The 21,425-nt window shown below is 38.6% G+C and overlaps 2 protein-coding genes across 2 annotated transcripts; both read right to left on the bottom strand.

The window, feature by feature from the left end:
* Positions 1–1,906: 1,906 nt before the first annotated feature.
* LOC115804870 (polymeric immunoglobulin receptor-like) lies at positions 1,907–5,593 on the bottom strand. The gene is made up of 5 exons (XM_030765360.1): positions 5,527–5,593; positions 4,211–4,531; positions 3,757–3,909; positions 3,311–3,649; positions 1,907–2,025 (listed from the first exon to the last, which is right to left on the bottom strand). The coding sequence occupies exons 1-5, from the start codon at positions 5,591–5,593 to the stop codon at positions 1,907–1,909; spliced, it is 999 nt and encodes a 332-aa protein (XP_030621220.1).
* Positions 5,594–7,526: 1,933 nt separating this feature from the next.
* On the bottom strand, positions 7,527–21,050 carry LOC115804869 (F-BAR and double SH3 domains protein 1-like). The gene is given in 20 exon segments (XM_030765359.1): positions 7,527–7,583; positions 7,758–7,819; positions 8,245–8,346; positions 8,725–8,946; positions 9,118–9,310; positions 10,896–10,979; positions 11,399–11,529; positions 11,911–12,058; positions 13,368–13,472; positions 14,176–14,272; positions 14,762–14,877; positions 15,183–15,305; positions 16,322–16,453; positions 16,644–16,701; positions 16,926–17,062; positions 17,276–17,423; positions 17,801–17,874; positions 19,125–19,170; positions 19,873–19,970; positions 21,011–21,050. Coding segments are annotated over 20 exon segments (2,154 nt in total). The 5' UTR covers positions 21,032–21,050.
* Positions 21,051–21,425: the final 375 nt, after the last annotated feature.

The raw sequence follows: 21,425 nt of genomic DNA, 5'->3' as shown, positions 1-21,425 counted from the left end.
TCAATGAGGCACAATTTCAATCCCTCTTCTGTTGATGGTCTGATTTTTCTCACGAATCCCCAAATAATTATGGCATTAATAATCATACGGTGTAGTGTATGTATTTTAAAGCAGGATGTATATGTAAGCAAGACGAGAAACCAAGAGCAGAACATAAACATTCCAAAGCCATATAGGAATCATGCTGCTAGCTTGAAATAGGATTGAATAAGGTTATAGGAGGAAGCCTGAGTGATCACTTGGACTCACACTTCAGTCTTTTATGCTTGTGTTTGAATGACATTCTCATGGAAGGTCGTGAGGGGACATAATTTATGTTTATAAATAGTATAATTATTTCATACGGTTGCATTATAATCTGGACTTAGGCAGAAATAAACAAGTTCAAATGTAGAAAAATGAGATTCACAGTCTTTGTATTGTCACAATCATATTTTAATTCACCAGCAGATATTTATTAACAGAACATAATGAATAGTGCCTGACTGCATTTTCACCTTAAAGCACATCTTCTTCTTCCTCAGTATAAAATGTTCACTATTCAATCATTTATTCAAAAGGAAAAAAAGTCAAGCACGTGAGGTGTATTTTTTACAAATGCAGTTTTATTATCATGGGATAATGAAAAATATTGTTGTGTAAAAAACAATTATCTTGATAGTCCTGTTGGAGCAATGGTAATGAATGGAACCTGCTAACAGCAGGGCTAAGCCTTTCTGCAGGGGTGTCCCGATATCTGTGTATTTTCATACTAAATATATATGTACATAGCATATATCTACATTTAGGCCTGTACTTCCTTGGTGTAGAATGCTGAATGATCATTCTTTACGGAGTTTGCAAGGATGGAACCACTTTGATGTAGTGTTACTTTGGCCCCTTCCACTATATAAAAAAGAACTGCACAGAGATTTTGAATGATTAGTTAAACACTGAATGATTTACTAATTATATGAGGTCTTTCTCTATGGGTGTATGATATTGCCATGTTTGCACGCTAAAAAAGTCAAGCCTACAAAAGCCAAGAGATCCCAGTCTCTTTAAATCCTAAAGCAATGGTTTTAAATCCTTGAGTTCATTGTGTCATTCCCTGTCAATTCAGTGTTATGTATTACTCAGATATGTTGGTTGGTATAGTGGCCTTAACAAATACTGCATGTTTTAGACTAAAATAGAAATGACTGTATAACCTTATATTTACTCAGTTGTTGAAATCACATCTGGACATTACTCTGGAGGAGACAAAAATAAAGCTATATATTTAACATTTTACTCATTCAAATTTATTTGTGTAGCTGATGTTCCATGTATTGTTCAACATTCACTTGAATGCCAACAATCAGTGCTATACTATTAAAAATATGTTCACTCAATCATCCAGTCAGTCATTGCTAAAATCATTCAGTCATCACTAAAACATGCTTTGGCAAGAAGGCTACACTGTCTGTGTCACAGTAATGAAAAGTATTACTGTGGGGCAAACAATGCTGAGCCCTGCACTCTAGGGGGCCCCCTGCTGATCTTGACTATTTTTTTTTTTAATATTTATATATTTTTTTTGTAACAAAACACATAGATCAAATGTCCATTCCAAACAATTTTACAACAAATTTGGTTAAAATGTTCTAATATCATTGTAAACTTTTCACTAAACGCGGGGGTATTCCAGAAAGCGGGGTATTTTTTTAGTTATCTATTTTAATTATTGGTAGCTGTAACACTGCACTGATGGGCGCTTTGGACTATGTCTATGCAAAAAGACAGTCTTTGGTAACTGATAGGCCGGTCCGTGACCAGACCTCTTTCCTTTTATTGTTGTGAACATTTGGCATTACGCCCCCCCCCAAAATAAAACCTTTGCTCCACCCCTGCTTTTGACCCTGTGGCAAGTGGATGAGCAGTCATCTCATACTTCATGCCTTGAAACTGGAAATTTCCAGTGAGCTTTGGTCAGCTCAGACCAACCCCAACAGGGACTACTGGGCAGGTCTCCCTGCCAATCAGGAGGACCTCCGACCAGTTGTCCTATAGAGGAACAGCAGTCAGAACAGTACAACCTCCAGTTTCACAAGCCCTCAGTTGTTCCTCTCTAGCTTGCGCAGTAACTACATACAACCTTTGGACTTATTGAATGCAAGCAGGCAAATATGAGTAATCTTGTGTAAGAACAGTACATTGTGTTTATATATGAGGAAGTACATGGCAGCTAATAAATAGAGCAAAGACTAACTGATCTTTGTTGCCACTCTTTCTGGAGATCCATGGCAATTGTCTCTCCTGAATGAGAACACACACGCATATACACGCAGCCAAATGTAAACGAGGACAAAGATTTTCAAATTCATAAAATGCATCTGATGAATTCACATTTCTACTATGGTATAATGACAAATAAAGCAACTACATGTTTCATAGTGTTTTCTTTTATAAATGTTCAAGAAGAGACACATCAGGTCTCACAAACAATAAGAAATGAGCTTGATTCACAGCTCGTGGAATTCCGACGCTTCAGAGTTTAATAATCAGCAACAGCCATAATCAGCCATAATGAGGTCACTGCATCATTCACTCTGAGAGACAAGAGAAAAGAAAGAATATGAGAGATTTGTCATTTGACAACAAGGATTCTTGAAGTTCGTTGAATTTTTGAACACAGCGAAGTTCTCTGAGGAGAAAGTTAAAAAACAATGAGCTCATTATTTCTCCTTCTGATCCTTTCCTCTAAGAAACACTCACCTCTGGATTTTAACAATGCAATGATGGAGCATATCAGATACATCAGACCAACAGCACCTTTCAGGGAAAACTGCAGAATTGTTCCATAGCTAGGAAAAAAAAGTGAAAAAAGTGTAAGGGGAGCTACTGCATTGACTGTTTGACTGCATATTAGTTTATTTGCACTTAAGTTTACAATGTGTGAATAAACTGGTGTACAAGGGAAGTTTAAAATAAAATACTACAAAAATAATGATCAGCATAATAATATAGTTCGTAATCTTTAAAGTTCAGTGTAAATGCTTCAACCCTGGTCAAACACAACAGACATGACAAATCCAGCAACAATGAAAACATTATATAATAATATAATAACAACCAGCATTGTTCCATGTTGTCTTCTTGAACTGTTGCATTTTTGGAGGATTCTGTAATTGAGATGAGAAAAATCATGTTAAACAGGCACAAAAAGATTTCATATGGATTACCTAGAGAAACTGCGCTGAGATAAGGTACTGCTAGCATGTTGTTGCATGCTTCGGGATATATGACCCTCTCACTAAAAGCATTAAATCACACCTGCATGAAACCATACCGTCACTTTTATTGAATTTTGGTATTCTTCTTTTCTCGCTGACATTAATGTACACAGGAAATCGTTCCTCGCCAGCAGTGCACCAATACAAGCCCGCATCATCCTTCTTCAGGTTGTTCATGGTGACATTGAACATGCCAGTGTTATCATCGCTTATCTGAATTAGTGCTGGATAGGGTTGACTAACTCTCTTTGGGCTCAGACAAGAAGTCCAGCTGTCTGCCCTACAAAAGTTTTTGTCACTTTCTGTTAGTCTCTCACTGTAGAAGCACTGAACAGTGACGTGGCTTCCTTCTTCACCAGATATAGAATTGTCCTCCACCATTATACCCACAAGAGCTGCATGCAAAAGCCAAAAACACATCATGAAAATGTTAATTGTTAAGGATTACGATTGTACCTTCATTTCTTCATTTTAACTGGTAAAATATTACCAGTAAACTCACCATTGATGAAGACAAGGCTTGTGAATTCACCATCATCTCCCCCACCATTAATCTGTACCGCGCACCAGTAAACATCTGTGTCATACTCCTGTATGTTTTTCATAGTTACCATAAAGACCTGTTGGCTCGGGTGATCAGTGATTGACACTTGTGCTGTAGACTGTTGAGAGTTAGTGCTCACCACTGTTTTGCACTTTCTCCACGAACTCCCTCTGCACCAGTATTTCACATTGTTTTTATATCTTTTATCATAAAAACATGGAATAGAGATAAAACCTCCCTTCCTCACAGGTAAGAATGGCACTGTCCTTACCAAAGTAACACCTAAAGAAAACAAAGATAGTTCAAATGTGGAACCATTTTAAAATGCTATAATGTAGTTCTTGTTGAGTGTATGTTTTTGTTTGTTTGTTTTTCTCTCTATCATGAGATTATAGTTGCATAATCTACTTACCATCATTGACAGAAAGGGACACCCAAGCTCCATCATCTCCCCCACCACTGATCTCCACAGCACACCAGTACTTATTAGAGTCAACCCCACGTAGGTTTTTCATTGTCACCGTGAAAACGTTTTGAAAAGGGTAATCTCTGATGATCACTTGTGAGATCTCTGGTGAACCAGTGCGTGCAAGGGTGGTGCAGTAATCCCAGTTAGATCCCTTGCACCAGTATTTCACATGGTCCTTATATTTATGTTCATAGAAGCAGGGAATGGTGAGTGTCTCTCCTGCATTTGCTTGGACCTTATCCAATGTCTTTACACTTTCCACATCTGTGATCAGAAAATGACAGTGGTGAGATGGTTAGCATGTCAGCACACAACAGTACTGGTCAGTCTGCCACTGCACTGGACTTGGCAATCAATATTATTACTTTTAACATACGGTTTGTAGGGTACACCTCTGAGTATTAAATACAATGTGTTAGACTTGGAGATAGGAATTGACATTATTGTTAATTATGTTGGAGTCCAATGTCTGTCAACCTGAAGTTATTCAGAAATCTATGTAATGGATTGAAAGTTGAGACTTTTTTTTAAGCAGGAAGACCTCAGTAGGGTTATTCCACAACCAGAACTACCAGTGATGAAAGACACATCTGTACATTCATTATTGCAGGTCACACAACTGTGGAACTCATTGTTAAATCAAAAAGTTGAACAGTTTAAATGTTGTCAGCATAATTTGCATGTATAAAAGACACAAACATCAGCATTACATTCTCACAAACATGCTTTCACTGCCTTTAACCAAAATGCAGATAAAACATCTTCCAGAAATTGAGTAATCAGTTGAGAATACTGCTAGAAGTGAAGCAATCATTCTGTTTCACACATTCTGACCAGAGGTCGTTCCAAAGAAAAACAAAAAAAGATTGTAGATATGAAAAATATTTGTAAAGTTTATGAGTACTAATGAAATATAAGAACTTTGGCACTGTTTTTTCTCTTTTTTTGCTATTCAGAATATTTTTTTAAGAATTTTTTTTTTAAATTTTTTAAGCATACAACAAAAATACTTCTAGAAGATAATTTATGGACAGGGCTTGAATCAGAGGTGTGTACACTCGTTCACTGAGTCTTAAATTTCTATTAATTTTGCCAGTTCTGTCATAGAGGAAAGAATTCAGTCAAGATGGTAATTAGACATTAACACAATTAATAGAAAACAGTTAAGCTGTTGGATAATGAAACACTGAAGAACTGAAAAGTGATAAATACTTAGCACAAATCCAGTGAGTCACAGTAATGACAAGGCCAGCACTTACTTGAAATCCCTCTGATGAAGAGGAGAAGGGCTGTGTAAAACAAAGCCATGAGTGTATCTGAGATCATAGCGCTGTGCCGTCTGACTCTTATTTCCCGTTTCTCAGGGACGACACAAACAAGACAAGACACAGTTCTTCCTCAATTGCTATGCAATAATCTTTAAGACTTATTGTAGGCGTAATACATATAACAAATGTCATCAACTATAAAGAACAAAATACTGGAGAGGCCACATGAGACTAGACTGAAGTATTTGTTGTAACTGTGTCACCATCACAAAGTCAGTATAGTTGAGTCATACTGAATACAAATGACCAATATGTTCCAGCCATTTGATGAGCCATTTGGATGCACCCTAGATTGCCAATACTGTTTCCTCAAGATGCTCCCATATTCCAAGACAATAATGGCCCCCATAAACATTATTATACCTTTTTTTAAAATGGTTTTGTGAACAACAGGATGTGTAGATATTGCCGTAGCAAATCATCACATCTACAGAAACATCATTGAACTTTTACGGGAGGGTATGAAACACACAGTGTCGAACAGATTTCCTTCTAAGTCATGTCTTCCTCATTGAAAAGAGGCAAAATCACAGCTCTGAATTTGTATTGCAGCATTCTAATAGGGACTGAAGTTCTGAACATGTCAGTGAACCATGAACCAGCTCCCTTATTCATACGTTGTTTGGGATTCCCATTATTTTATCTATTCACTGTTTCTGTTTCAAATTAACTTCAATATGCTGTTGCAGTTAATGTTGTCTTAAGTGGCAAGTATGTTACACTGAGCTAGATGTTACTGTTCATGCTGTGTGTTAATTAATATTCATGTAAAGACAACCTGAGCTTGCTTCAAAGATTTAAGGCATGTTTACTGAGAGGACCTTAAAACCTGGACTTTTCTTTTTCACATGACTTCATTACACAACCCAAGAGAGGTGGAGATACTCAAGCCCTTACTCAAGCTTTTAATCAAGGAAAAGTTCTTAATTTTGTAGAAATGGAAAGGCGTTACAACAGCATATGCATCACTGAAATACAATTACAGATATTCAAACCCTCCCATTTCTTCAGCTTTCAGTTAACTGTTTGTGGTGAATATTTGTGCAAAAAATACAATTAAATGTTTACATTCAGAACACTTTTGTACAAACATGAATTTTAGTGTTAGTAATGACAATCATTGGTGCTCCTATAATAATATCAGATGGTGTCCAAACTGATCATTAAATACAAAACCGTTGCATAATGTTGAGCCAAAGATGGACAAAGAATTCAAGAAACAGGATTCAAGATTTACAAACCACTGCCTCACACAAATGATCTCTCTGTGACCAAAACGCTTTAGAGGACAGACTTCTAAACGTAAGGAAAATACTTTAAATAGATTAGATACAAATAAATCAGATTACACTTTGGTAATCAATAAGTCTTTATAAAGCCTAAAAAAATAAACAGCCGTGAGAGTAAGTAGCACTCGGATATATTAACAACACTTCATCTTCTATAAATACAGAAACATCTATCTATCTATCTATCTATCTATCTATCTATCTATCTATCTATCTATCTATCTATCTATCTATCTATCTATCTATCTATCTATCTATCTATCTATCTATCTATCTATCTATCTGTCTGCTTGCCTGCCTGCCTACCTGTCTGCCTGCCAGCCTAGAGACACGCTCCATATGAGAACATTTAGATTTTTTGACTAAGTTAGAATTCTGCAAGCTTGCAACAGTTCTGATCAGTTTCCACTTTGATTTTTTTTTCAATACTGAATAAAAATTGCACTTATGACCTTTTAAATTCTACACTGGCAGCAGCTTTTTAAGATTCAGTGTGTCCCATTAGATTCTGTCTGAAGCTCTCTTGGTCGCTGGGGTACTGCAGTGCCCCTTGTCAGCTTTACTCACCAAGTCACTGCTTACCCCTTATCTTCCACTCATAGAGAAAATACAGCAACATGAATGTTGTTAAGATCATGTTAGCTAGTTTGAGTGGGAGGTGTTACTGCGGTCCAGCAGGTGAAAATTGTCAAAAATGGTCTTAAACATTCAATAAGTGATAAATTACACCACAAATCTCAAGCCTTACAGTATCCATTTGCTCTAAAACCTCATTTTCACCAAAAAGTCTCATTCAGGTCTATTTTGTGTTTTGCCAGAACTGAACACAAGCGACCTCCACAATGTTTCTCTGTGCTAACACACACAATATACAAAACACAAAAAGGTCTTCAGGACATGGGAGAGTGCCTGGGTGGAGGGGGAGCTGCCCTCGCCTGTAACAAAACAGAATACAACAAATATATGGAATCATATATGGAGTCATCATCCTTCCTGTGATGAAATGTTCAAAAAGAAAAAAAAACAAACAAATCCAATGTCATCTAAACTGCTCAGTTTAATAGCTAATACAATTTAAAATGAAACTGAATAATTATAAGAAACAGTTCAGAATAATTATCTGAATAATGAATAATAATTATCAGAATATTTAACTGAATACAGAATACATAAAATGCAGAATAAAGTAGCACAGAAAAGACACGTACTGGCCGTATCTTCCTTATTGACAGGCTGGGTGAACTGTGCGCACTACCACAACTGTCTGGGGAGGGAGAGAGAGAGAGAGAGAGAGATATTGTACATCTACAAGGAGCAATAAGAATTTGTGTGTATCCTTCTAATGACCTGAGAATCTTACCTGTCCTGCCCTCTGTTAGTTTTCCCATGTCTGGTGGCAGTGCCTGCAGTCTCTCCTCGGGGTCTCTAGGGGGTGTACTGTGGGCAGAGCAGGATCCCGGCCCTGGTGAGGGACAGAACACGGTGTTTTGCGCTCCAGGGATGAGGATGGGAGGTGAGAAAGGAGGAAGTGTAGGTGTTGGAAGACACTGTAAATACAAAAAAATGTTTTTCTTTCCATTTTCTTTTTTTATAAAACACAGTACAATGACAAACCAATATCAGAGTCAAAATTGAAACGAATATAGTCAACAGATGCCCATGCTAGATATCCATTTTCAGTCAAGATACAGAAGATTTAACTGAAACTGTCACCCTCGTCTGTCACCCTTATTTTTATACACTATTCCTATGGATGACTGCATGTATACAAATCAAGAGCATATTCTTTAGATTACTGCCTCTAACTTCCGCAAGCAACATGCACATGATAAAGTGATACCACTCACTTCTTCTTGCTCTCCCTCCCCCTCTTCTTCATCCTCTTTGAGAACTTCAACCACAAGAGAGGGAAAGACACCTACACGGCCTTCCAGCTCTCCCTCCCAAAACCCATCATCCACCTCACCATGGCGACAGCGCAGCAGTCTAATGAGCGCACCCTCTGGAAAAGACAGCTCCTCTGCACTCTGTCCTCTGTATTCATACAGGGCTCTGGCCATTCCTGAGGACAGAGAGAAATGCCACAGAGAAGGGTGAGCTACATAAAGCACTAAGAATTACTGCATAGATGTAAACATCTATATGGGGCCAAGGATTTATCAGTGTTATTACTCCGTAATGCCTATCAGTGGTACGACTTTTTTTTTTGGAAGGCATATGTTACTGAACACACCTTCAAACCGAGGAGTTCGCTCCTGCTCCTGTTCCATCTTTGACAGCCCAAACGAGGAACCAGAACTGTTCAGGGACCAATCAAGTTGGGTGCTTCCACGCTCAAAAAAGGCAATGCTGTCCTCTGCTGGTGACCAGAGGAACTGAACATATCTCTCAGGGACATAGCCAACCTGTCCTGCACCATTGCAAGCCTAGAAAATGAACACATGAAGTGTTTTCACTATTTATAGGCATGTGAAAAAATGAATGTATACATTCAGTACATGAAAACAAATTCATCTTCTGGTGCAGTCTTCTCTTGAATGACATATGACTCTGGAAATAGTTTAATTATTCTATATGCTCATGTTATGAATCAATACAGGAAGGTAAAGTCTTGCTGAGCTTAACGTACATACCAGTAAAGAGATTTTACATAACTGAATTCAAGAACAACTAAAAAACACTCACTGAGGAGAACATATATAGATCAGTTTGTATGCTTGTCATGCAAATCAAGTACTTAGAGTAGTAGACGCAGTGTTTTCTTTGACTGCACATGTGAGTATTTGTTGCCTTGTATAGCGACACAGCATGTATATTGAGTTCAGAAATACATTATCAGTTCTTAGACATGTCCAGTGTATATATGTTTAGCTGAAAGCAGTAAGGTTTGCCTTGTAAAGTGTGTCTGTTTCATAAGGCACCTGACATTTCAAAGCAGCTGAGGGCAGTGTTGTACAACAGTTGTCTACGACTTGTTGCATTTAAAAGGCACACAAAACGATTGTTGATGTGGGTGTTCCTCTTTAAAATGGAAAAAAAAAGCTTTTCCTGCTTAATGGTCAGTCATACTGCACAGCAAAAAGAACACGCAGGTTAAACCGCACTCGTCTAGCTGCTACCTCCAAAAGCTCCAAACAGACACAGGATTCTCTTAGCGTTCATTACATTAATGGTTTTAAATTATATAATGACAAAAATAGTGCTGGAGGCTTCATTAAAGAGTGATAGGCTTCATTAAATTCTAATAGCAGCATTAAAAAGATCTGCATTACCAATAGATGTATGAAATAACTTGTTACTGGGACTTATGGCAGGGTATTCCCTCCAGTGCTTACTGAAAAACCCTTTACGTGCACTACGGAGAAACTGTAACCCTTCAAGTTCTCAGCCTCGTCTGATTACTTGGAGCCATGTTGCGCTATGAACAGGAAGTGGCTAAACCACAATTTTAAGGAGGGAGATTGTAGTGTTTGCTCTACACTTGTGGGACTGAATGCTGTGTGTGTTTATAGCTTTAAGAAATGTCAAAATAATGAAAAGATGTACGCTTGTTAGTTAACATCTGAAAATTGCGCTGTTTCCATTTTGATGTGCGTAGAACACCGCAGGCTGTGTTGTTTAATGTCTTTGACTCCTCTTTTCATTTCTCATCAGAACGGTTCAGGAGCATTTTTCTTCTTAGTCTCTTTGATTATCATTATGGACAAGTAATCTTCAATTATTTGATCCAAGTTAAGCCTTTTTTTTGCTTGACTTTAAGAAACTCCTTTCAGCGGAAAGTTTCATGCTAGGTAAATCTCACATCTGATCTCTAACAAAGTCTCAAAAGCAAAAGATGGAAATGTCTCTATTCTCATTTTTACTAGTCTTTGATTCCTTGCATACTACGGTTTACGATAGGCAAAGTACGGTGAAGGATTGGAAATGCTGAGCACTAGTTAGCGTGCTACACTAGATGAATACAGAAATGGGGAAAAATAAAACTTGCATCAGGGAAAAAAGACAACTAACCTTTAACCAGTCTTCCATGTCACCATCCTCTATCACCTGCAGCTCCTCCCCCTCAGTAATAGACAACTCATCAGCTTGGCAACCCTGCAGGAAGTGCATCAAACCAAACAGAGCCATGAAGTAAGGCACTGTGTCATGACAGCACTGTAGTTTCAGAGAAAAGGCTATATTCATACTATATTCTTAAATATAGAAGATTTTACCTACTTGGGCAACCAATAAGACAGATGCTCTGTTCAAGCCAAAAAGTATCTTAGCAACAGCTGAGGAACAGCTGTATATAAGCCATTCTAACCCATTATGTTCATTACAAAGTAGAGCGTCAGCTAACAATAACAAAACTTAGGATGAACATAACTAAGAAAAACATGTAAGATATTTTTAGCTAACATTTGCTGTAACGAAAACCATGAACAGTAGTGTTCCAAAAATACTCTCGAAGTGACTAAACTGCATTTTCATTTCCAGTATTTGCAAATGCAGAAGAGACCACAGTATCTCACCTGATAGTTATAAAGCACTCGGCATGGCAGAGGATATCTGCACTGACCCTGGCATGAGCTGGAGTCGGTAAAAATGTCCCCGTCTTCAGAGTCCTCAAAATCTGTGAACTCAAACTCATCTTCCTGAAAATACACACACACGCACGCACGCACACAAGCACACACACACACATACACATACACATACACACACACACACACACGCACACGCACACGCACACGCACACAGGAAATGTATTGAAAACAGGTTCAGTAATCTTTTTCTATAAATCATTTTCACTATAACTTCAGATGAACAGAGTAAGAGTACTGGATATACGGTGAAGCAGATTTAACAGCCAATAAACAAGACTGTGCTATAGGAGTAAAAGCAAAAATTCAGCTAACAGAGAAATTCTGATTAACAATGTACCACTCAGGTTTATACAACCTGTGCAACAGACAAAGAACCAGTTTGGTTCAGTTAGGACTGGAATGAATGCTGAAGGAGACACGCACTACGTCAGGTACTTCCCCATTGGACATTCGGGCTTCACTGAGCCTTCTCTCCCTCTCCAGCTCCTCATTGGCCTGAGCCATAGCACTGTTAACCCAGGGCTCCACATCAACACCAGCCGAAGCCAGCAGGGCAAGTCGAGACTCAGCCTTCAGTCGGCTAACCTGGGCACGGTGTGTGTTAACACACACACAGACAAGCAGACACACAGACATACACACACACAGACACACACACACACACACACACACACACACACACACACAAACACACACACATACACACACACAAACACACACACACATACACACATACACACATACACACAGGAAAAAAACACACGTTTCTTGACAAATTAAATGAATTTAAAAAACACAAAACTATGTGGAGGGCTATAAATATATTTCAGCAGGAAGAAGAATAACACACAGTCCCCACAGAACACAAGAACGCAATTGTTCTAGTGCCATCTGGCACACGAGTACCTACAAAACTACTACTGCAGAATTTGTTACTCACTCTCCCCAAAATATAAATAATTTATACAGTGCTCAAGTATAACTAATGACTTTTGTACATAATGTCTGTGTTTTCTGAATTTAAGGAGAGTTTAAGTGTTTAAAAAATATCTCTGAGAACAAATCAAATCCTTGAAAGAGAACAAATAGAACTCTTGAAAGAGGACTTTAATTATAAGAGATGTCAAGAAGCTGAGCAGAACAAAGGAAACAGTTGAGAAAATTTGGGATATAAACTCAGGGGTGTGGCACCTGAAATTAACACTAAGTAATTAACATCCCTGCAGGCTCAGGGTCAAGTATAAACATGCTGAGGAAGCCTACTCACCACACATTTTATTCTTGCAGAACATCTGCAAAGGTTACTGTAATGGTCTGTGGTAGTTCAACATCCATTTAAAACTTTATGATGGTGTTTCCTTCATTTCAGTAAGTTTTTTTTTTAGCCATTGCTCTCTGCTATCAAAACCGTCTTTTCGAGCTAGGTACTCAAAAATACAGTTAAGCATATCAGTATCTAAGATCCATCAGTCAGACTTAGAGTTGCAGACAGAGCAGGCAAGGATATTTCCACCCCTGTTATCCTGCCCTGATTTGTATTTAGAACATGAAATTACTTTTAATAATGGTCTTTGAAATGTCGTGACATTTTATGAAAAAGTGATTCAGTTAAATGTCAATTGATAAAATGTAACGGAAAACATTTTATTCTTTACACTGGATAAATACTCCAAGATAAATGCATATGTTAGGAAGGGTATCAATCCTCCAGCTGGGTTTTTTTTTTCTTCCTCATCAAGCCTAAATCTATATCTTCAGAATCACTGCATGTCAATGCTTTATAAACCTACCACATCTTCCTGTAGCAGGCAACACAGGGGAAAACAGACACAGTGCTGAGGTTGTACAATAAGATCATTGTCATGGATGTCTCAGTTTAAATTTCCTACCCTACCTGGGCTTTCCTCATGCTCTCTTTAACCTCCAAAATTTTCTCTTCAACTCCCACGCTTGTTTCTTCAGACAGGAGCTTAAAGCGTCTCTCTAGTGTCTCAAGGGCCTACGGTGGGAAATGTGTGAGAATTATCAGAGTAACCAGAACACGAGATATGCACAGAAAATGCCTTCGTCACTGACAGCACTGCAGTCTCACCAAAGTCATAATGAATATTGATCATACAATACTAACATCCTAATGTAACATTCACACTAAGACTGGGAAATGGACTGAATTTTTATTTTGACTTTTGGTTTTTTTTGCCCCGAGTAGCCTCATATGGCTGTATCTCCACATTCATTTCATTTCAAAATCTCTTATAAGATTTGTACACAGTGTAGAGGACAATGTAATATCACATCACCTGTTTGGATGATGTGAAGAGAATATTTGTTGGTGTTCATCGGGTTTATAAAATCAACATTTTTAAGTAGTATCAACAACCAAAAAGTGAATTCAGACCCTTATGACTAAGCAGTATGACGCAAACGGTAACTGACGACCACAAACTAAAACTATGACTCATCATGACACATCATCTTACAGATGCTGATTCGTGAATAATCTTATGTGTGTCAAAACAAGGCCTTATCACCGATAACAGGGCATCCTCCTTGTTATGACTGCTGATCTGTAAGGTCCGCTTTGATTGAACTAGAGTTCGACAGGGCCATATTGCTTTCATTTAACTCATCCCTTCCAGTCAAGAAATATTGTTCGATTACTGTGTCAAGATCGGCACTTTTTTAACCACACTTATGCTCACCCTTTGTCCATGACTGATGATTTTGTAGTCCTTGGCTGCCTTTGTAGACCACTTTCGTGCCTCTTTGTCCAAGGAGCTCTCCCCATCGGAACTGATGCTTTGCTGCTGTAGACTGCATACCTTCATGGAAATCATATCACAGAGATGATTTATTGATACATTTTAATTCCGTCCTTGAATCATGGTACACGTGAAACTAACCAAGCCAGTATCAGTTTGAAGCCATTCATCGAAGTGATGTCATTCTGCACTATGGAACACACGCATAGCATTCAAAATGAAGGTAAATTTACATGACAGTACTGCCATGCATCTCACAAATTTAACTTTTAAGTTGCACCATGATGTGGTTGTGGTTACACTTCATGATGATTTTGGCAGCACGGTGACATAGGAATTTATCGAATTGTCAGTGAGTAATGCAGGAGTGGTCCTGTAGTGCTATATAATATAACTGAGGGTATACAGTTCAATTGACGCTCCTAAAGTTCTGTGTTACCCCATGTCCTTTGCCAGTTCTTTTGCAGTTTGTTTGAATGACAGGTCAAAATCATCAGAATCATAAAAGGTACAGTCTTGTCAAGACACCTCCGGTATAAATCATACCCTGTCATCTGGAGACATCTGGAAATGAAAAGTGGATGTGTTGGTGAAGGCCGGACATTCCTGCAGGAAAAGCTGGACGTTGTGTTCTCTGGTTACCTGCCATTGAACAACAGGGCTGATGTTAACATTTTGCATTCCAGCAGTGGTTTCCCCTCACCAGTGAAGCATTGGTGAGGAATGTCTCAGTTGTGTGTATCAGAGAAGGGTCACGTTACATAAGAAACAAACAGTGGCTGGACATGGAAAGGGAGGAGAGACTTCATAAAGATTAAGCAAAGGATTTGGGACTTTCCTGCCTGTACTAACTGGCTGTTTTTAATTATAAACCGAGTCACGCGAACAACAACAGAATAGAACAACATTTTAAAGCAGCAACAGATAACTTAAGGTCTGATATTTACCTTGCTGGAGTCCTCTGATATGCTGCCAAACTCACTCTGCATATACTGACATGTATCCATTTCTGTACGACACAAGAGGGTGAAGTGTTCTCGAAGCAGATCATACAGATCGCCATCCATAGTCTGAGGTCAGAGACAGGTCAGGGACAGGTTAGGGCATGTATGTCCCTTTCATGAGCATTTAACAATTTTGAGAGCTTCCTGCACCAGACTACATTCTGTATCTTCAAGTATAAACTGTATGCGGATACCTAAGTAATTTTTTTCAGAACATTTTCAAAAGTTTTTAAGGCAATAATTAATAGTGCACTGATACATTTAACCACAGTTCTGATGTGATGGATGTTTACTGCATTGGAGAGATTGTTTGTTTTTAAGTATTATCAATAACCAGAAAGTGAGTTCAGACCCTTATGACTGAGCAGCTGGCTTTGCTAAAGTATGAAGCAAATGGTAACTGATGACCACAGACTAAAACTGTGACTCATCACGACACATCAGTGGGTGTTACATCAATACCACAAGACACTCTATTTAGCATTACCTCACCACCCACAAGTTGCTTTTTATTGTAGTATACTTTCCTACACTACAATAAATCAATAAAAAATATTTAATCCAAGGTAAAATACTGACTGAATATGACCAGAGGTATATTCAGGATATGAGAAATGTACAAAAAAAAATCAGTAACCGTTGAAGTGCATAAAATAAGCAGGTACTTTCTACTTAAATCTTTGTCCAACCCACAAGGATTCTAAATGGACTTTATTCTACCTGCCCCCTAGTACAAACTTTGTTTCTTCATCATTTGGGTCCAAGTGCGAATAGAGCGGATTATTGTCCAGAGAATCCACAGCGAGCAAGTGGGCGTGTCGATGCGGTTTCTAACATGCCACTGCCGCAAAACCGGAAGAGTACGAACATCCAAGGGTGAAGAAGAAGGGTCATTTACACGAAGACGGCAACGAAAATGTCTAACCGGAGAGACAATGAGATCCGCTCAAAGAGCACTGGGCTCTTTATAGTCTTATGTCTGTAATTGTTTATTCCAGGAGCATACTAAAGAGAAATGTTGTCATAGACTGCCTGTATTTATGAGCCAGCATTTGTGTTTCTTCACAAATCAGCTTCCATACCTTCATAATGACTGGCAGCTCTGCTGAGTGGTAGTATTGGTGATGGGCGTTGACGGCAGAGAGAGCCAGCAGGTACTCGTTACGCACCTCAGTGAGTCGGTCTTCACATTCTGCCAAGCGAGCATTCAGCTGCTCAGAGCCATAAGAACACAAGACAGTGAGACCGCATAATGAGAGTGGTGTATCACTGAATATATCAACAAGAGCAAAACTTTTTACTATCTTCTTGGTCATTATTAGGCCCCTTATACCTCCCTACATTATGCTGTGTTTTGTTTGGGATATGAACTTACAGACCTGGTTCTGAACAGCTTACCTTTGCAGTCATCTTTTGCACACCTGATCTGAAGTGGAAAATTCCATGGTCACCTTTTCTGGATCTGAAAAATTCAAAGAGGACAGAAGGGGAAATCACTAGAGGAGATCATATTCAGTTTTACACACTGTCCTTTGTTTATTCACAGCATAGCCACATATCCAGGTTTTGAGGTATTATGTGAGAAAAAAAATGAGAAGAATTAACTTTTAAAAATGTAAAGGATCAATTCCTGCCGACTTTAATATGAACAACTGGACGCTCTGAACTCTGAACCACTGAACTCACTTGGCCTGAGCATCAGCAGCTTTCTCCCGGGCAACGCTGGCGATGTGACTGAGCTGGTAGTATCTCTTCTTCACTTTATGCAGCTCCCTCAGAGCATCCACCACCTCCGCCTGAACCTTCTGCAGCTGCTCCAAACCCTTCACAGAGAGGGAAAGAGAGAGAGAAAGAGAGAGCGCAATCACCGCTCTCCGTTGAATTCTGCTGTTACACAGATTTCAATACATGCCACCATGTATAATTAATGCTGAAGTATCGCTATTCGAAAACATCAACATACAAAATTGGAAACGATATGTCAGTCATTATTCTATTCGCGGTAGAATTTATTTGTCTACGCGTTGCATGCCCACCTTCTTGGCCCGCTGTTCCTTAGCAGCCCGCGCAGTCTTTAGAGGATCAGCAGCGAGTGAGCGGTAGCTCTCAGCGGCACTGATGCGCAACGCTCCACTCTGTGATGTGGCATCAATCAGAGACCTCCACACTGCAAACACACTCCAGCTGTGGAACAGACAGTGTCTTAATTCTGAGGTCATGAAGACTCTGTTTTACACAGATCCAAATAGCAGCAGGAAGAAATCCTCCTAAAGCGTTTCATTTTTATTACAGTGGAGATCCTAAGCGAACTGTGAAATAAAATGACGCGGCTGGGTTATATGAAAGTTCCAAAAAGCACAAACAGCCAAATACACCATCTAATACTGCACTGTATTATATTCTGAATGTACAATCACAAGTCCACAGTACACTCTGTACTCTAAACATATGACAACAGGAAGTAATGTTCTATTGATCACAGAAGGACGCAATATTTATTTAATTAAGTCAAGAGAAAATATCCACAGCAAAAACTAAAACAACTCCAACATGAATTTCACCGTGAGTTCTGTGGGTCCCCCTTGCCCCTGTGCCAATCTTTCTTCTGGTACTGCATGGCAAGCCTCTGCAGAGCCTACAGTACAAAGATAACTATTACACTTACAGTAAAGGCATTGAAACATGACACAATGTCAGTCATAATAAGATTGCAAAGATATTCCTGACGCACATTTCACATTCAGGTTTTCAAGTAACTGAAAAATAAAACTGATTAGTTTCTCATTTTCATGAAAAACTACTTACACATCCAAAAACATAAACGCCATTAAATAAGGCTTTTAATCGTCATTTCAACGTTAACGAATACATGCAGACAGAGAAGGTGAAGCTAATTTTAACCAATGAAATAAAGAATTACAAACTAACTTGGAGAGGTGTTCGTTTGAAGGGTAGATTTCAGCTTAAAAAAAAAAAAAAACAGAAAAAATGCTGCTATGTGAGGACCTTGTCTCAACATTCAACGCAGTGGTGAAAACATCTTTACACACCTCCTGTATACCTCAGACGCTCTTTCCTCACACCAATACTTCAGATACTTACTCCATAGAGTACTACAGGAGCTTCAGATGTCTAAATGTCACCACAGATTTGAGATATGGAGAATCTACATGTCTGACCTTTCATCTTTCTAACATACTCATGTTATATTTCTCATGGAGAAAACATGTATACTAGAAATGATCACTACATAGGCATGTCTAAAAGATAAGAGAGGGAAAAGAAATACAGTCAATTTATGCCTAGCCAAAAAGTAAAAATATTTTGTTTCACATTAAGATTACATTCATGATCTTTTCATAGACAAAAAATAGGTAAACAAACAGGAAGACAAATAAAACAACAAAAGCATGTAAAAGTAAACATGTACAGTAAAACAGTGTTTGAAATGGTGACAAGTTCATTTTTTGGCTTGGTTTATCATACTGACAACAATATTTATGGCACAAAAATGTACTAACAGAAACGACGATTGATTTGGCTCTGGAGAAAATCCTTTGCATTAGGAAACTGGAGACAGGTGAATTAATTTGACAGGTCAGTGCCCTGCCAAAAACTCTACTTCTAAAAATGTAGGCATCAGGGAGCTTCCAGGAAGAGCACTATCGTGAGCTTTTTTTATTTGTCAAATAATGCTACTAAAAGCATTATTGTAAGCAGCCAGTTAAGTGGATGTGGCCATAATACATACCCTACAAGACAAGAATGGTATTGTGTGGTTGACAGTGCCCCTGGATTGTCTCACCTACCAAATCTTATCAATAAACGTAAAAAAAAATCACAGATGATAACTGGGTTTACTGAGGACAATGGAAATTTTCTCACCTGACCATACTCTCTGTCAATAGAAGCTCGTTGCTTACTAAAGGACCTATAGAGAGAAAAACGTGAGCACAGTTATGATGTCAGGGCATTGAAAACACTTTGAGGAAACCAACACCCAGACAAGAAGGACTAAAATATACTGTGACATACAACTGTCATTAAATTTATCCTTTTAACCTTTCAATTCATTCATCAGTGCAATTCAAGAGCTTGGAGGATGAATGGTATTCTAAACAATACAAAAAACACTTTGGTAACATGCACTGTGTCCAATGTCAGGGCTCACATTCAAGTGCAACTCGCAAGTTATTAAGACTGAAATGTTAGGTGTGAGGGGATAAAGAGAAACCCTCTACTCGGGTCAAAACATTGATATTATGATGCTTACTCATAAGTTTTACTGTAAATATTAGGACAATTAAAAAACATCAAAACACCACTGACTTCTGACCTTATTTCGTCATCCATTTTGTCATGGGAATAGGTATAAGGCAGAGACAGAGACAAGGTGTTTGGCTGCTCTGTCTTTTCCAGCTAAAATCTCAGGCAAAAACATGCAGCAGCTCAGATCAGACATGATACAGAAAAGCCAAATACAGGGTCACTAATCACCGATTCATCTCCACATTCAGTATCCTGCCATAAGTGACCTGGACCAGTTTGGCATTTAACACATAATAATAGTACTGCGACCCCAGAAACCTGCTTTAGAGCCCCAGTTTCCCCAGTTTCTCTTTCTAATTTATACCTAATGTCCTCTAGAAGCTCACTCTCCTGTTGCTGCTTGCTCTGAAGACGGACCAACTGCTCCGAGAAAGCCAGTTTCACTTCCTGCGTTTCCTTCACCTATGAATTACAAGCACAAAAGGCTTCTCAAAAAAAAATTCAGAGAAATACCTTTGCACAGACTTCACTGAAACATAACTGGAGACTGAACAATGCCATGGTGATGCACAGTCCTTAAATGAGCAATGATGAAGCTATTCGTCAGTCTGTGATTGAGACTCTGAAAAATTTCCTAAATGGCATTGTACTAATAAATTGTTTTTATGTGGGGCTACGGGTTTGGGGAACGTTTGCAGGTTTTGCAGTCTGATCATTTAAATATGATAATAGTCGTAATTATTCCATCCAGGCCAGAAGTGCATGCTGTATTCCAGAGTTATTCGGCGGCACCCGCCTGTTCTGCGCTTGAGCACAAAATTCGCCCCTTCCGCATACAAGCATCCTAGCAAAATAATTGATTTTTAAACAGATTCTACATCGAAAACAAAATAGCGGATTACAGTCCAGTAAAAACTAGTTGCGTGTGTGAAATAGCATATATCAAATACTGACAAATGTAACTTGGGTAGAATACGATTATTACCATTTATACAAACCAGAGTTTATTCAGAACGGAAAAAAATACTTAAACCATTGCAACTTCAAAATTTGTTTCAATGCTGCATTACTTCTAAATCTTGAAAATTGCGGACGACCTGTGTTCAGCGTTGTAACCAAAGTGCACAATGTCCTGGGATTTCTGGTTTGACATCTACGTAAATTCCGTTACTGTCGACTTGTAGACACGGAAATTTCGGCGAGTGTTAATTTTGACAAGCGCACTATATTTTGCTAAAGGTGTAAACCCGACAAGTTAAAACTGAAAAGCTGATGCTAATTGGTCGACTGCATTACTGCACATGAATTTCAGGTCATTTCAGGAAATTAGTTTGAAGTAGCCTAGATACCACCATCGTGGTCTCACGACCTGTTAGATTTTGCAATTTAGAGTATGGTCAGGAGGCAAATAAGTAAATATATTTGGCTAAATAGTGCTCACAGCATCGTTGATGGCTAGACTAGACAGTTTTTGCATTGTTATATTTTCAAAATATGCCTACCTTTCTAGGTGGAGGCTGCATTTTCAGTTCCGCTCAAACTTCAGATACTCTTCTTTTCACTGACAGCTTAAGCGTTTTGCAGCGTACACAACTAGCTGTCGTAAGACAGCCTATATATTCCTGCTCTAAAAAGTGAGATGGTGTAGTGCCCCCTGGCGAAGAAACGGGCAAATAGTGGTGCCGCGTGTGATGGTGCAACATCACTCCAGGTAATGAGTTTTGTAAGCGAGTTCTGAGGGAAAGGACTTCAGTAACAATAGACACATAGCGTATTGGATTTTGGAATGGAAAATGTAGAGTAAATAAGTCGGCTGTGGTTTTCAACCATTTATTGAATGCTCTTTTACAAACAAATTAAATAATAAATGTATATATATATATGTATGTATATATATGTGTGTATATATAAACACTG

Source organism: Chanos chanos, chromosome 2 (genome assembly GCF_902362185.1).
Source record: "Chanos chanos chromosome 2, fChaCha1.1, whole genome shotgun sequence".
NCBI lineage: Eukaryota > Metazoa > Chordata > Actinopteri > Gonorynchiformes > Chanidae > Chanos > Chanos chanos.
Note: the sequence above shows the minus strand (reverse complement) of the source record. Positions and strands in the feature narration are given on the sequence as shown.

Excerpts from the sequence above, each read along its gene's own strand:
- LOC115804870 (XM_030765360.1), bottom strand. The coding sequence starts at position 5,593 with ATGATCTCAGATACACTCATGGCTTTGTTTTACACAGCCCTTCTCCTC. Across the intron at positions 3,650-3,756 it reads AAGCCTTGTCTTCATCAATG|CTCTTGTGGGTATAATGGTG; the intron begins GTGAGTTTACTG and ends TTTTGCATGCAG. Across the intron at positions 2,026-3,310 it reads AAAATTCAATAAAAGTGACG|GACAACTGGTCGGAGGTCCT; the intron begins GTATGGTTTCAT and ends GTTCCTCTATAG.